The 17,078-nt window shown below is 47.4% G+C and overlaps 1 protein-coding gene across 2 annotated transcripts in view; it reads left to right on the top strand.

The window, feature by feature from the left end:
* LMF1 (lipase maturation factor 1) overlaps positions 1–17,078 on the top strand; it is a 201,953-nt gene that overhangs the window by 113,615 nt on the left and 71,260 nt on the right. For both annotated transcript variants that reach the window (XM_066640656.1, XM_066640657.1), the window contains one exon: positions 8,974–9,141. In XM_066640656.1, coding sequence (XP_066496753.1) covers positions 8,974–9,141 — 168 coding nt within the window. The remainder of the gene's footprint in view (positions 1–8,973; positions 9,142–17,078) is intronic.

The raw sequence follows: 17,078 nt of genomic DNA, 5'->3' as shown, positions 1-17,078 counted from the left end.
TCTTGTTAAGGCATGCAAATTCCCCCTGAATGTCCCAAGTCTCCAATACATGTGCAATGCAAACATGTTCCGTTTGCTCAGAGGTGTTGTTTTAATGCACCGTTTATTTTGCTCCTGGGTGGGCAGGGATCTTGGGGAGAGTGTGAGCCTGGGAGTGAGTGTCATGTGGCAGGTTCTAAATTTCAGAAGAAACAGCAGCATTTTTATGATGGTTAGTAACAGCTACGCACAACCTGCAATTAACTGATGGAATTAACTACCAAGAAATGTGGCAATGCTCACTCGCCTATGTCAGAACAGGGGGGGGGATTGGGCTGCCACCCAGAATAGCCATCCTGCCTCAATCCTGCCTTCTTCCCCTCCGGAATGTGAAGTAGAACTTACCCACTTCTGGGTATTGTAGACAGGGCTGCCACTTTCTGTAGCAGTTCACCGCCACCTCACCTCACCTCACCGCCATGGTGAGGGTCATCACCATACTGGGTATGTATGTGGGGGTGGGGCTACTTGCACTGCAGAGTGTCTAAAGTGTGTTGTCATAGCAATTTTTTTTCACATTTTTAAACCTCCATTCCTCCAAGGAGCCTGGGGTGGTGTATGTGGTACCTCCCCTCTTTTTCACAACAACTCTGTGAGGTAGGTGAGGCTGAGAGATGGTAGCTGGCCCAAGGTCACCCAGAAAGCTTCATGGCTGAGCAGAAATTTGAACCTGGATCTTCCAGGTCATAACTCCAGAACCACTACACCATCCTGACTTCAGCGATGGCCTTGCGAAGCAGATCATGTTATCCAGTTACTGGAGAAGAGAAGCTGAGGGTGAATGCACTTTGTGTGCCCATTGGGGAGAAAAGTGGGGTTCAAATTAAGTAAATAAAAGCAAGCTGCTTGGCTAAGGCTTGCTGGTGAGTTGATGGCTGCAAGGCAAACTTGATGGAATGGAGAAGCCACCCCTACCCCCCTTAAGATCATCTATAGGGGGCTTCCTAAACCTGGCTGGGGCCAGAGCCCCAAAGGACTGTTTTTGGAGCACAGCTCCCTGTACTGCTTTCCTGGTCAAAGGTCCCCCAAGGAGCCAACAGCAACTTCAGAAAAGTGATTTCAGTTGCTTTATTTCCGCAAGTGTGTATTTAAATGCATGCTCTGCCTTTCAAACTGGATGGGCTCTCAAAACATCTGACAGTTTAAAAATAATTTTAAAAGCTACAGTATTCAAGAGCAGGAAATGGAAGGGTTAAAGTAAATCCTCCAAGAGATGCCCTTCTCTGCAGATCACCCCTCCCCCCAACAAGAGATCATTTTTGTGCATCTTCCTCATCCCATCTAGTTTGGCTCAGAGACAAGATTTGAATCAGGAGCTCCCTGACTTGCTGTCCTGCATCAGCATTTGGCCTGTGGCAAAACAGAAGGATCTCCTGGCACCCACGAAACTTTTCTTCCTGCAGCCACCTCCCTCGCCAAACAACCTGCCCTCGGGGACAAATTTGCCGACTTTATTTTTTGCCCTGGGTTTTAAGTACAAGTGGGACGGTAGCGGAGGCGATATTTTAATAAGGCTCCCTTCAGCACAAGGAGGTGCGGAAAGTCATTTGTCCCAATGCCAGACTCCAGGAAAGAATGGCCGTTTTGTTCATGGCTGTACCTGCAAACACGGGGAGGGGGGGGGAGGGGAGGGCGAGGCCTGTGTGCCTGCAACCCGGCACAACGTGCTGATTTATGGAAATTGGACCCTGGAAATGTAACTCGAATGTGACATAAAATGTCTGGGGAAATATGCGGTTGGCCTGGTGATCACGTTCTTCCCTCCATCCAACTGGACTCTCTTCCCATTTTTCCTGTGCAGAACAAACATTTAAATAAAGTCCAGATTATAGCAGTTAAACATTCCTGTCCTTGGGCTCTTGTTAAGTATTTCTCTTCTGATCCTTTCATTGTGTGTGTTGTCTCCCTTGTGCTCAGACTTGTGATTCTGAAACTGCAAGCCTCGCAGGCTGGGAAAACGTGTTTCATTCTTTGCGCAGCACCTAAGTCTTGAGAGGTCTCAGAAACTGTCTGAGTTTGAACATGGTCACCTATGGCGAGTAAAAGTGTCTTCTAGGCAATCCTTCTGCAAACTATATTTGTCTTCATTGTAAGTGTGGAAGAAGCAACTAATGTTGTTTTGGGTGGCAAGGAGGCTAGTAAAACGCCTTCTGAGCAAGCGACAGTCCTGAACTTATTTGCGACGCTTTGATGGTTCATAATGATATCTATTGCTATGCAGACCAAATAAATTGTGCTGGGTGCTGGGAACAGACCTGCTTGCAAGGGTTTGCTTGTTGGTCACAGGAAGGAATTATTTAATATTTTATTCTGAATCACCCCCTTAAGTTCCTTCTAAGAGGAAAGTGGGGGTACGAATGTTAATTCTTACCCCCTCTATCTGCGAGGCACAGACTGGGTGAGGCAGGATATCCTTTCTGATCTGGCCTCGCAGACAACCTTGTTGTGAGGGTCTTATATTCTGGCTGAGCCTGTTCATGTTCATTTCCTGTAGTGTGCCAGACAGCTAAGTAGCCACAGAGGCATGAATAGGCTTATGCCTACCCTAAGCTTGCAATGCTGCTCCTTAAAAAAAACAAAAAACCGTTCAGGAGCATGGGGGTCTTGATAATAATAATAATAATATACAGTATTTATATACCGCCTTTCTTGGTCTTTATTCAAGACTTTATTCAAGGCGGTTTACATAGGCAGGCTTATTAAATCCACGCAGGGATTTTTACAAATTGAAAGAAGGTTCTTTCTTTCAAGAACCACTACATTCAAGGTGTTACACTCCGATCTGGTTTAACATTCTGGCCTCCATCCTCCCACGCTCCGAGCAGATGGAACAGCTCAGCTGCAGCTTGCCAGCTGCTTCAAGGTCGCACGGTGCCGGTGGCCTCGAACTGGCGACCTTGTGGATGTTAATCTTCAGGCAAATGGAGGCTCTACCCTCTAGACCAGACCCCCTGCCCCTTGATTGTATTGTTCCTTGTGACTAGAGTTGCCAACTGACCATAAAAAATAATCTAGCCTGCTCTTCTGGCCTTTTGCAGCTGCCGGATCTGATGATGCTACTTGTGATTGCGATTGGTTCCTATGGAATTTTTAATCAGTGCCCCTTTGAGATAGAGGGCATCTTGGTGAATTCCATCCAAGTGGCAAAAACATGGTCTCCTGTTCATCCTTTGATTTGAAATGTCTTGTCTTCTGCTGCAACTATGTTTCTTGGCTGAAATAACTGAGGATTTACATTATGCTTTAGTGAACAAAAATTGAAGCACCAAAATAAAATCTAGATTCAGCAGGAATAAGCTCAGGTGCTGAGACAAAAGAAACATTCGGCCATAGCTTTTCTCACCAGGATTAATACTGAGAGATTTCCTTCCTTCCCTTTAGTTTTGGAGGCTCTTGCAAGATACTAAAATTCCTGAGTTCTAAGTCTTGCATTCTAATTCTAAGAATCCTGCGTTCCTGTCACAGCTGCTCATTCGTGTAGATGTGATCGTGCCTGTGTTTTCTAAAGTCCCTATTTCAGTTCCAACCCGCCCCCACTCCTGGAATAAAAATTACTGTTAAAAAATGGCAAAGTCCATAATAACTATGTGATCAGTTATGCTCAGAGCTCCAAAAATACGCACTATCCATAAAATCCATGTTTGGGTGACAGCTGTCATCAGAAATGTGACTTCCACGGTGTTGCTTGTAATCGTTCACATGTTGCGGTGTTTGCACAGTGTGATCTTCCTTTTAGCAGGGGCATAAATGGAACACAACAGCCAACAGTGTTTGTCTTGTGCATGTCTCTCCAACCCCAATGCCAGGTCTCTGATTTGCAAGTTGGTTTTAAAATAAAGTGGTGAGCAGTCGTCGTTGAACAAGGTAGCCAGTTCCTAATGACACAATTTGCCCTTTGTGGAACAGACTTTATGAATGATCCTACTGTTCCTTCATCACTTTATGGCACTCTTGGGGGAAAATTATCCAGACCCCAAAACACCCTAATCTAAACACAGGCACGAGCCAGGACGTTACCATCCTTTAAATAAACTGCCTCATTTTCTTTCCTTTTTTTTGCCTCCATTTTGGCCTGGTTCTGTGTGTATCATATTTATGACACTACAAAAATAATTCTGACAGAGAATGTGGTTGCAAAAACTGGTGGTGGGGAGACCCTGAAAGGCACCTGCCCTTTATTGCCACAGGTCGGTCACAATTTCATTTTAAAAAAGTTCAGTGTCATTATTTTCATTGTTGCTAGGGTGGAAACACTAAAAGTATAGCAAATGAAATAAATCTACCGGTGCCTGTACTGCTTACTGATTGGGGGTGAAAGAGAAGACTGCTTTCCCTGGGCAAAAACCATCAGTGTGATTTGCAGCCCACATCCTTAACATGATCATCTTAGTGGTCTCTGCTGTCATGTTTAGGGAAGTTCCACAGAGCTCATCCCAGGAGCTTCCAGAGTTTTTCCAATTTATTCTGCTGTTGCAGTCAAATAGGGGAGACCCTGTTCACACCAAATACCTCATGGGCAGGAAGAAAATCCAATCCCTTGCTCCCTTTTGGTCTGTTAAATGAGAGGCAGAGTGCAGCCACACTTGTTTTCTGAGAGCTTCTTTTGTCTTGTACCAAACTGATTTTATGTTAGTTTTATCCACCCTTCTGCTCAGAATACCTCCTAGACACGACTGGAAGTCACACATGTGAACCAGAAGTGACTTCCAGTTGTGTCTGGGTGGCTTCTGAGGAGGCCAGGAGGCCATGCACTACCTCTGGAGCATGGCCCCTGGGTAAGTTATTGTCCCTCCATGGATAATTAAATCCGTGGATTTAATTTAATTATCTGCAAATTTCAGTATTCACATGGGATCCTGAAATGGATACTGAGGGCCCACTGAAAGATACATATTAAGAAGTTCTACCGAATTAGTTGAGTTTGATGGCTATGTACTCCCAATCTCCCATCTTTTTCAGTTTCTCTGAGCCTATTAATCACTAAAAATATGGAAGCTGCAACCTGAGCCAAATTTTATCAATCCCACTGAATTAAATGCAGAAGAATCAACTCTTCCCTTCCACCACAGTCCACACTCAAAGAATCTCCTTCTGGTGGTTTTCCACCCAAGGTTGCCCTTTAAAAAACAACAGCAACCCCTCCCCCCACACACATTTCACAAAATAGAACCTCAGATTATGGTGGCATAGAAGGAACCTTTCTAGTTTCAGAATAAAAACCTTTTCATAAACAAGATTGAGGGAATCTGAACTGACAGACCCCTCTCCCCATCTTGTTTTCTATATAGTAAAAAAATGTGTGCTATACATACATCTGAAATTTATTTCAGTCCTTGAGGAGAGTGGCGCGGCGCTGCGGCGCTAGTAAATTGCCAGTATTTTACGGTCGCTCTGGCACCCACGCCAGGCAGCCGTCCCCTTGGTTTGCTTGTCTGTCTCAGCTGGGGAAAATCTGGCGTGTTTTCCTATAAATCAAATATTGCCATTGACAGGGCGTGGAGGGAACCCCGCGCAGCAGATCTTGCTGGAGGAAATTTGTCGAGCAGGGAAATGAAAAGCTTTTCTGGAAACTGAGTTATTGGGAAGTTTCACTACTGCATCATCAGCCCTGCCCCCCCCCCCCCACAATCCCAAATTCAGATACCTGCATCCTTATGCAGGTGGGATGTTTCTGCCCTTTAGAATCTTAATGCATCTTCTGTCGCTTTTGGTGAATAGAAAGGAGAGATATCTGTAGATCTCAACCTGGCTAACGCAAAGCCTGTGCTGGGTGGATTGATTTAAAATTCTTGATTAATTCATCAGTAACTCCTTGCCAAAATCAAGCAGCAATTTTTTTTTTTTTTGCAAGGTAAGTAGGAGGGCACACATTACCCTTCGGGGGACACCTCTCACTTGACCAGAAGCCTGGACCCCAAAGCTAGGACCTCACTGGAAAAATCCCATCTCTAATGGTGAAGTGAAGGAAATGTGTTGTCTTGGCTTCTGGCAACCAAAAGTTGAGTGAAGTTCCACACAGTGAGAATGCCATCTTGTCTTACAGAGGGATAGAAAGCTACCCCCCCCTTTTAAGTAAAAATGGATGTCTTCAGCCCTTTTGGGACTTGAGGCAGAAAGCGTCAGCGCAGCCTCTGTGAGAGCCAAGCTCCAGCCTAACTCAAAACAGTTCTTGGCCCCAGGAGGGCCTGGAGCGGCCTCGCAGTTCTTTGACCCCGGATGTGGGACCCCCTGACCTGCTGCCCCTGTAGTGTAGTGACTTGGCAGAGCTCCGTGACCCCTCAGCTTGTTCCATCCTGCCCCGGTGTCAGCAAAAGGAAGGATGCAGTCTTCTGTCCCGAGGGGACTTCAGCCAGCCTGAAACCGTATCAAGCAACAATATGATTAATCCCAGCTTGACTAATAAGGGCTGCATTAGTTGCAGGCTTTGGCAGCCCTTGCCCAGACGGTTCCCGAGCACCGTGCAATTGTGTTCCCCTGCGCTGTTTGTGTTTGGGGTTCTTTTTTTATTTTTAGAGCTGCAAGCAATTTAAAGATGTGTTGCGTCTCCTTCAATTACCATCCCACTTTCTCGCCATCTCTGTTTTGCTGTCAGGATTTTTTTTTAAAACACTGTTAATGAATCTAGCCTGCGTTGGAGATGCCGAGATGGACTGATAGCCGCTTGTTTTTATTTTTGTTTTTAATTGCTCAGCTCTTTTCCGGTGCTGTGTGATTCATGTTCGCGTTCTTGATCTGAGCCAGGACTGAGAGTCTGTAATTTTTATTTGCAGCACCTAAAAACAAATGTAGCCCCCAGTCTTGGGGAGAGTAAGACTTACTGCAACCAGGGAGACTGAACACCAAAGAAATGGGTGGGGTTGTAGAGGTCGATCTCTTGGTCTCAGGCAGGACAGCTAAATGGAGCCGCCATGTTCACAGGCTGCGCACGGAGCTTGTTTGCGCATGATTTTTTTAATGGTGTGGCAACTCCTGCGACGCCACTGGAACCAACCGTATTGGCTTCTACCTTTCCATTGGACCATTCCAGCGATGTGGAGAGGGGGGATTTGCTGCATGGGTAACAGCCTATCCTCCATGCCTTCTTTACCCAGGCTTCACGCACTGGAGAGGACACTCCAACTTCGCAATACGGCATCGGCACAACACGGGAAGCAGCAGTTTACCGGTTATAAGTCTTCGCTCAATTGGCGTAGAGCGTGACTCCAGGGGCTGCTTCCAACGGTGGGAGAGATCATTGCCTTTTCCGCCACACTAGACGCTGTGCCAGAACCACCTTTCAGAGCGCAATACCAGAGTCTTTCGAGACTGAAGGTTGCTAATACATACCCATAAGATAAGAGCAAGTGGAAAATGTCAAGTGTGGCTGCAAAACCACATGTACGTTTGGGAATGCATGAATCCTGCGGATGCACCCATCTAAGAGCCGGTCCCGCCACGTGTGCACATTTGCAGTCAACCCAGGAGAAGCATGACAAGTGGACTGGCCTTTGCTCCAGTCATGAGCCCAGCCAGTCTGGGAAGTGGCACATGTCATTGTGTGCTGCTCATGCATCAGCACCGGAGCACAGGCAGCTATGCACATGAGGAACAAAAGGTGTAGGTCCAAAGTTAGAGCTGAGTGTTGCTTCGGAGGGTCAAGGCAAAACCCTGGACAGAGTTGTGCGTCCAGGCTGTGCAGAGTCCAGTTGGTTGCAGGTGAAGGTCTGAGCCAGGGAGTGAGGTGGCAAAGCAGCAGGTGAGGGGTGAGCATGCTGAGCTGGAGGGCAGCACAGAGCCTGCCAATTCCTGCCACTTTGCAGGGGGCCACCTCCCTCCCGAGCCCCTCCACCAAGTGCCTCATGGCTCCTCCTTCTCCCACTCCCTTGATTTGAAGAGAACCAGGAGAGGGTAGTGCAAGCATGAGTGTGGCTGAGAAGCAAGAGGCAGGCCAGCATTGGGGACTCCCCTCTCTTGCGCCTTCCTCACTCTCTTCCTCTCCACTGTGCTGCTCTCTTCCTGTTTGAAACCAGGAAGCAGAAGCAGGTGTGGTGGCACCTGGAGTCAGTGCCTCCGCACTAGATACTCTTGGACCAGTCCTGTTTGCGGCTGGTTTTTATCGGATGTTTGCTGCTCCTTTTGCTCCTCATGGGTTTAGTAACTGATTGCAGTTCTTGTTTTGCACATTTCAAGCCTCTTTGGGATACGCTTGAGTTTGCAGGCAGGGCATAAATAATCACGCGTGGATCGGTCACACAGATAGAACCACACCACGCAGCCACAGACAAGTCCCGAGACCCGTCATTGCTTGGGGCTGGGGAAAACACTCCTGGTGTATTTCCATCCAAACCAGGATGGTTCCATCCCTCTCACCTTGCACTGTGCAAATGGAGGTGGTCTTTCTCAACAAATAATAGGCCTCAAGTCTCCCAGATCAAATCCTGGCTGATTTTAGCCCAGACAAGGGCCAGCCCACCCATTCAGTGGCCCCAGACAGATGATTGGCAGGGGATGCCCAGCTCCATCTGTCCACTCGCCTTCATTGCTCCTTCCATTTGTCTGGATTGGAAAAGGAAGAGGGAGGTGGAGCAGAAGAGGGACTGTGGAGGAGAGGAGAGTGGTGAGTAAGCCTTCTCCAGGGAGTGGAGGAAGACTGGCACATCACTGGGTGGGATAACATTTGGCATGTCCCTTCAAGTGCCAAGAGATCTTGGGGTGAGTGACTGACCCACTCACTTCCAAGGACAATATCCATGCCCATCAGTTCATTATCCATGCCCATTATGCCCATCATAAATTTACCTCCCAGATTCTGCTGGTGTCGGTTTAGAAGGGGCTTCAGTCGAGTGATAAGCGACAAGCATTAGCCCATGCGAGAAAGCTGGCACAGGCTGCCAGCTTTGGTGGGAGCCTCTTTTTGTGTGCTTCACCAACAGATGCCTTTCTTTGTTCTTTCAGACCCAGCCAGTGCCCAACCCAGTGGCCTACTACATGCATCAATCGCCCTGGTGGTTCCATCAGTTTGAGACACTCTTCAACCACTTCATTGAGCTGGTGGTGCCATTTTTCATCTTTCTCGGGCGACGGATGTGTGTGGCTCATGGGGTTCTGCAGATTCTCTTCCAGGTAAGGTCAGCTCAGTGGGATAAAAGCCAGCATTTGTGCAGGGAAAAATACACAGTCTTCATTGCCACACCCTGCTTGCCTAATGATCCCGCACATTCAAAGCCTTGCCAAGGATGACTCCTTTGGAAGATCTTGTTGGTGAAGGAGAGGGCATCGCTTTCTTGCTGGGCTGGCTAGAAGCATAAGGAGCGGGAGTTGTGCAGTCCTGTTCTGATAGCTCATGGCAGTGAGTAAGCGATGAGAACAGCTCCTCCTGCTTCGCCTCCTGCAGCTCTAGGGCCATGACGGCTCACAGTGGAGGAGTTTGAGGAGCAGGTGTGTTATTCTCTCCCCCCCCCCCCGTCCTTTTTTCACTTGCTCTTGGCAAGTGAGAAGGAGATTAGAAAGCCAATTGAAGCAGTTGGTTGGTGCTGGGTGGAGAGGGACAGTGGGCAGATGAGGGGGCAGGGTACCCCTCACCTGTGAGCTGCACCTCCCAGCCTGTGTCTTCAGTTGACTGCATGGTGGGCTGGTCCTAGTGGCATCTTGTGAGAATTGGCAACAACAACAACTCTTGGTTCATCTGGTCAAATCCTGTCTTCTCCCGAATGGCCACAGTTCTCCAGTGTCTTGGGCAGAGTCTTTGCCAGCTCTTTGCCAGAGATGCTGCGAACTGAAAGGGGGATTTTTTGGGGAGGGCATGCAACTTGGGTCCTCTGCCCTGAGTTATGGCCCTTCTGGCAAACAGCAAAGAGTTTGATCATTTCTGAGGAGTTTCCTGCCTTTGCACTGCGACATTTCTGTTTACCACAATGGCAAGGAGCAAATTTCACCAATGTGAAACCAGCAGCCACCAGACTCTGAAAAAGGAAATTATGTCCCATAACAACTCATAGTGACCCATTGTTAAATCTGTTCATCACATGGCCTTTTAATTGACATTTTATGGACAGTTTGCAATTACCATCTAACTTGGTTTCCCAAAGGAGTCTTCCTTGGTCCCAGTGTATTATGCGCTTGTGTCATTCAACATTTTTACACATGCACAAACATGGTCCCATTTATTTCAAATGCACTATTCTTTTCTTCATCTGAAATGACTTTTATTGACTGTACCTCTCCACTGCCTAGGAAGCGATAAAGTTTTAATGCCAACACCCCACTTAATTCTGGTTTTCAAGATTTTAATTGACATTACATGCAAGGGCTTATTAGACATTTTTATAATTGTTTTTGGAGTCTCAGTGGCTAGGTTCTGTTTACTGCTTTTTTCCAGGTTCCTCAGCAGAGTCAGAGAAAATCTGCTCTGTTTAGAGCCCTGCTTCCCACCAGATTAAAGGGAGAAGGGGAAAAAAATGTGTGAACTGGTCTGGCTACTTCAAGATTTGTTGCGTGGAGGAAAAAGTGGCAGTCCTGAGGCATTTGGCCTTTCTCACATGTTGCTTTTCTTTATTATGTATGTATTTATTTTTCACATGTCTACACAATCCTTCTCCACGATGCTCAGGGTGCTGTATGTGGTTCCTTCTCTCCTTTTGCCTCCACAACAATCCTATGAGGTAGGCTAGACTGAGAGTTTGTGACTGACTGAGCAGGGATTTGAACCCAGGGCTTCCCAGTCCAAGGCCAGCATGGTGGCCCCTGCAATTCAGTGCACTTGCTTCTTTTGCGAATGCTTCCTGTGACAGGAGAGAGCAGGACGATGGGGGAGAGTGAGGGGACCCACCGAAGATGGAGGGCTTGACCGAAGCAACCCTTCCAAAAGTTTACTTCCTCTGGGATGTGGCTCCCTGGCTACTCTTCGTGTGCAGACCTGAGCCTCAAAACACAGTGGTGTGGCAGCACTGCCAAGACCTATCAGAGGTTGGGTTCCAACCCACCTTTTGTAGCCTCTGCCCCGGTTATGTTCCTTATAGCGCGGTGGTGATTTGAAACATCCAGGAAAGGAGCTAAGATTTTCTGACACTCGTGATTTATTGACTTCCTTGCTTGCAGCATTTATGAATTGCCGTTCTATGGAAGCCTGTTTACATTCTGTGCAATATTGACTTATAATCTAAAAGACGTGACACAAAAGGAAAAAGTGCAGGGGAGAGGAAAAGAAAGTCAAGAAAAGGGTGCAGCATGTTCCTACTCTTGCATATAAGGATCGTATAAGGTGGAATCGTTGCTGATGGAGGCCATTCTGAGAAGGGAGAAACCCAGTGGTCAGTTGGCCTCAGTGTCTCATCTCTCTTTCAAATGGGGGCTGTATAGCCTGGCAGTGCTGTTTAAACACATGTGACATGTGCACACAGGGGTCAAACAGTCATGCGCAAGGACCAGTGCAATGATCAAGGTACAATTGTGTAATTCAGCCACTTTCAACCAATGTGCTGCCTGCAAAAGATCCGCAGGTGCGCTGCAGGATTTTGGAGCACAGTGCTGAAAATTGCTGAAACACTCTTCCGGGTTCTGCAGCTGTGTTTCTAAGGCAACTGTTTGTAGTAACAAATTGTCTTCCTTTTTCTGCAGCAGGCTCCATTCAGATTTGGAGTATTTGGTTCCATGGATCCAATGGAGGGGGGGTGATTACCTGGTACCAGGACAAGTGTGGCCTTTCCAGCCTATGGATCTGTAGCTTCTTGTCATCAGTCCTGTAGCCCATGTCATTGGGCTAGCCCTTTGCTCTTCAGACAGGCAGCAAGCTCCAAGTACACATCGATAAATGCCCATCTCTGGCGCACTTTGAATTGAAAGGAAATAAACAGAAATAAAGTATTGACCACGTAACAGTTGTCGATCATGACAGTTGTTTCACTGCCATTGCAATCAGGCTTTTTAAGGTTTCTGTAGGAGGCCAGATTGATGCTGTCCATGGAACAGGCATTTAATTTATTTACCTACTTTGGTCTTAAAGTACATGCAGGTATGTGGGCAGGGGGATGATTCAAAGAATCATCTTGTATAGGATATCTTCTTCATCAGGAGCTGTTTGGTTTTGGGCATCACCAAATATAATACAAAGCTCAATGAGAGCTTTCTGGAGTGAAAGCTGGAAAAAAAATACAAATTCTATAGCAAATAGATGAGTAAATAAAACTTGGGATATGGTGTCTGTGGACAAAATTCAGACTAGAGACAGAGGAAAATCACAGGAAATCTTTTGCAGATGTACAGAGACTCTTGCCTCTTTCTTTGTTAGTTTTTAAATGTTCTATATAGAGGCTCTTCGGTCTAATGTTATTATAATGTATTATTATGTCAGCTAGGCTGAAAGTTCTCCAAGGAGAACATTTTGTTGAATTTGGGTGAGTTGCCTGTGAAGGAGGAGGGGACTCCTATCAGGTTTGGAAAGCTTGGGGGGAAATTCCAGGTGGGGTGGGGAGAGAACCAGTGTGCCAGACTGGCCACACACACACACACCCTCTGCTTGGCCTCTTCTTGCCCACTCTGATGTGCTCTGCTCCTACAAAGTGGGGGGGAGGGAACCCCGTTTTCCCTGCACCAACAAAATCCATGGGCTAAGAAGACTTGAGATCTGTAGCATATCTGTTGCCCTTGGTAAAAATATAACTATTTCATGGCATGAAATGATCAGGATAGAGAGGAGGGGGATGGTGTGCTGCTGCCCTCTCCTTTCAGCGGCTTCTCCCTTCGGATATTGGTCTCGGCCATGGTCACTGATTCAGTAGCACAGCTGCTCTCCACGTTTGCCAATAGGCTCGGCTGTTTGTCTCTGCTGGGAGCACTCAGCCTGTCATTGTGGCCCTGGCCAACTGCACCTCCTGCATTTCTGCAGTACTGACAACTCCTGGGAAGTAGAATGAAATGAGAAAAAAAGAGATAAATCACCATTTTGCACTCAGGTTTTAAACGTAATTCAAAATACAGAACTGCTAGGTATTGTGGTGTTCTTTTGTTGGTATCAGTTGATTCTTGCAGCTTTCAAAGATACACACGCAACTCCACACACCTCAGAAGGCCTCCAAAAGCTTCAGAAAGGCGCTTCCAGTCTCTGAGGCCCTCCAGCCATGGGCTCAGCATCAAAAACACGGATGCTAAGCCACAGATAATGAGGGCCCACTGTCATTCCTTGGCATCTCCACTGGTTGGAACTTCTGATCCCTCGGCTTGGGCATCAATGCGAAAAAGGTCCTGGAAAGGCCCAGTTCCTTCCCTGAAAGGCCTTGCAGAGGAGTTGTGGCACCTCCCCAGCACATTGTCTCCCTCCCAATTTCTGCATTTCTAAAGGGCAATCCTAATCTGAGCTCGGCCAACACAAGGCTCCCTCCCCATGTCAGCACGGAGGCTGGATTCAGCCTCCATGGGCTGGCGTGCATCCATGCGCCAGCCCAGCTGACTCTTGAGGAGGCATGAACATACCATATTGCACGTTTGTGATCCTCCTGGGCCAGCACAAGGGATGGGGGGGTGAGGAGGAGGTGGGAGGGAGGCGTTCCAGGGTGGGGGGAGGGCAGACAGAGGGCTGTACAAGGGGCAGGCAGGCAGGGAGGCAGGGCAGCAGTTAAGCCGCTCCTCTCTTCTCGCACTTATGTCACCTCTTGAGGTGGCACAAGTCCAAGGATACCCATAGGGACTGCAGTGGCTTCCCCAGGGGTAAGAGGAAGAAAACCCTTACCTTCGGCTGAGCCATTTTGGTGCCCTGTCCAGCGCAGGCCTCCTGACCTGCCTGTTCCAGCACAAGATAGGATTGCACTGCACATGTCTTGTTTCTAACATTGCTTTCCTTTGTCCTTCTGCATGCAGCCTGTTAGTTGGTTGAATTTTTCAGTAGCCAAGGAGGCGTGCGGGAGGATGAGGGTGGAGGGAACCCAGCTGTTGGCACAGTGAGTGCATTTAATTAGCTTCTGGTTCAGAGCCCTCTTCCCCCCCCCCCATACCACTCCTACTTTTATTTTTTACATTTAAAAGTGTCTCCCCAACCTGGTGTCGCAAACTCTTATTTTGATTGTGGCTGTGAGAACTCCTTTGGGCATCATTCAAAGGGAACGGAGCCATTCCCCCCCCCCAAACATTGCTGGTTTCTGTCAAAATAAACTCAACCTTGGCTTTTGACAAGCTCTAATGAAAAGCAAATTGTTATATTACTTAGAAAAATAATTTGAAGGAAACCTGAATTAGTTGTAGAGGTGGGAATGTTTCAGCTACCTGAAAAGAGAGCTTGCAAAGACTGCTTGTTTTTCAAAAGCTGGGCCAGTGAGTGCTCTGAAATATACAGCCTTGTTTGTTTCAGGGCACATTGAACCAGAGACATGAATCAACCAAGCATGAGCTTGGTTCATTGGAAAGGGTCAAGGAGCCACATATCATTCCCAAAAGGGGTGGGGGGTCCACCATTGGCTGGTGTGTTCACAATGCCGCCTTAGCCCTGGCAGGATCTACAATTAATTGCTGGCCAAGAATGGTAACTTAGAACATGAAAAAGAGCAACTCTTCCAGTTTCCTTAAAGAATCGGCTTAGGAGGAAAACAGGTATTTTTGCTTTTCGAAAGGCTGTTCCAGCTTTGGCGGGTGGTCGAGTGGAAGAGGATGCCCAGGCAGTTTTGATGTCTGTGGAGGCGTCACTCCTGGACTGTTCACAGGAACAGCAGGGAGTACCCTCATAAATATATATGCTTCCTGCAAATTCTGCAGTTCATGAATGCCAGTTGATGGAAGCAACAGTGAGAGACGTTGGTTTGCCTCCATGCCTTTGGCATCTTGGAGGAAACTGGTTAGTTGCTATTCGAAAGAGGAGACTGTACCGACGTTTGCTCAAATTTAGCAAGGCCCTTCTTACACACGCACAAAAGAGGTTGTTGGGGGTGAATAGGCCTTCTGCCAGTAGGCCTTTGGTATCCACAGGGGATTGGTTCCACAACCTCACAGATACCAAAATGCTGAAATCGGCAGGGTGCCAAGACTGCAATAACTTGCCTAGTGGCCATGTGAGGCTCTCTGGTGGTTCCACTGGCCTCCCAGTCTCCTCTGAAGCCTCACTTCCAGTTGTGTCCAGGAGATGTTCTGAGGCATGGGCTCAGCATCCACATATGCTCATTATCTGAATGCTGAGCCCATGGGGAAGGCGGGCCCACTGCACTCCCAAACGCCTTTACCTCCCAAATGTTACCAGCCTCTTGCATCCCCGTACTGGTCATTTTAGGCCTCCAAAGTTCTGTGAAGCTTCCCTATCTCATTTTGTGACGGTCATTCCCTCCCCCCCACGTGCCTCCCCCCCCCCCAACAGTATGTATGCAGCTACTTCTAAGCCTGAACAATTAGAGCTCTTCGCAGGTGAACTCGAGCAGCACCAACTGTGCATCAGGACCTGTTTTCCCAATTGTTTGGTAACTTGTCTGCTGGCCTAAATGCAAGGGCCCAGTTAAGTGTATGTTTTTAAAAAAACTTGCTTCTATTTGTATGTGTGAAACATTATCACGGAGCTTGTAATGAGGTACAAGTAGTGTTTACCTCCTTCCAGAACATTTTATAATGCTTTAAAAAAATTGGTTTTGTTTATTAGCATCTGGATATGATTTAGGGAAATCAAATGAGACTACTGGAAAAAAGGGAATTCCCACTTTATTCCACTGCTTGAAAGAGCCTGTCTCGTTGCACTGGGAACCATTTGATAGTTTCTAGCTTCTCTCGAGCTCCAACCCAAAAGTGTATTTGGAGGTTGAAAATGTGAAGGTATAGACAGAGTAAGAGAATTTTTCTTTTGAACTTTTTCTCCTTGGGAAATCTTTTCCGCATTGACGTGTCTACTATTAAACCCCTGTGTATAGGAAAGGCTTTTGGGGTAGAAATTCTGTGATGCAGTGGCCAGACCCATTTGGGCTCACTGAGTGTAACTCGGAATTCAGCCAAGTTTCTGTCAGCATATTGTAGGGGAAGAAGGCTGGTCGTGGTGGACAGGCCATTTTCCAGGGAAGCTTACAGGGATGTGCTACAGTCACTGAGCCTGAGCTGCAAGTCAAGTCACAAGTTGCTGACCCCCTGACTCGACTCTCGAGTCATAGCACAACTTGACCTGAACCACTTATAGAGTCATTTTGAGTTGCAAGTCATTATAAGAGGTGAGGCTAGAGTCAGGCATGAGTCCACGGGGGGGGGGACCTTAAACCTCCCTCCTTCCCTCCATGTCCCAGCCCCCGCCTCCTGAAAGCAACCTACCCTCAACCCACCATGTCTGTTGCTTGCCATCCTTCTGAATGCCAGCTTCTGAATCAGTCATGAGGTCTTTGGTGCAACATGGAAGGGGTGGAAAAAAACTAAGCAAGTACACACAAAACAGAGTCGCAAGCACACACAAAAGCATGTCATTACTCAAGTCAGTTTGAGTCATGACTCATTCCCAAGTCAAAGTTGCGTCCGAGTCAGTGACGTCTGCGGCTCGAGTTTACATGAGTTGCAAAAAACCCAGTGTTTTCATGGCTTGAGTCGACACAAAAGAGTTTTGGAGGAACTCCGAAGCACCCCAAAACACAATGGCTTGGAAACCGGCTTGTTTCCTTTTCCAGGACTTGCAGTGTATCATGATCAAGCAGCACACCCACTAAAAACCAACTCACATGTATTTTGATTAGATTTCAAGAAATAGGGGCGCCAGGTGTTTCCCCACCTGTGTGCTGAACATGATACTAGAGAGAGCATCAAAAGTCTGGTAGTCAACACATCTCATGAAAAGCGTCTGCAGAAAAAGCAGTGTTTTTCCGGCTGTTAAGGAATCAGCACCCCAAAGGAGGAACCACTTCAGAGGCTGCATTCCCTATAGAGTCCTAAAAATGAGTCAGGTATATAAACACCCCCTGCCTGAAGCCTGACTGGCCCAGGTGTCTGCAGGGCAGACTTCCTGACTGGGCCTGCATCTTCTCCAGCATGGATGTGCAACCCTCGCTTGAACCTCACCCTGGGACCACAACCCGGTGTAGCATGTGATTCCACAGTGATTGCTGCTCAGAGGTGGAACTGAG

The sequence above is a fragment of the Tiliqua scincoides genome, chromosome 13, assembly GCF_035046505.1.
Source record: "Tiliqua scincoides isolate rTilSci1 chromosome 13, rTilSci1.hap2, whole genome shotgun sequence".
Classification (NCBI taxonomy): domain Eukaryota; kingdom Metazoa; phylum Chordata; class Lepidosauria; order Squamata; family Scincidae; genus Tiliqua; species Tiliqua scincoides.
The sequence above is the reverse complement of the archived record's forward strand: the minus strand, read 5'-3'. Positions and strand labels throughout refer to the sequence as shown.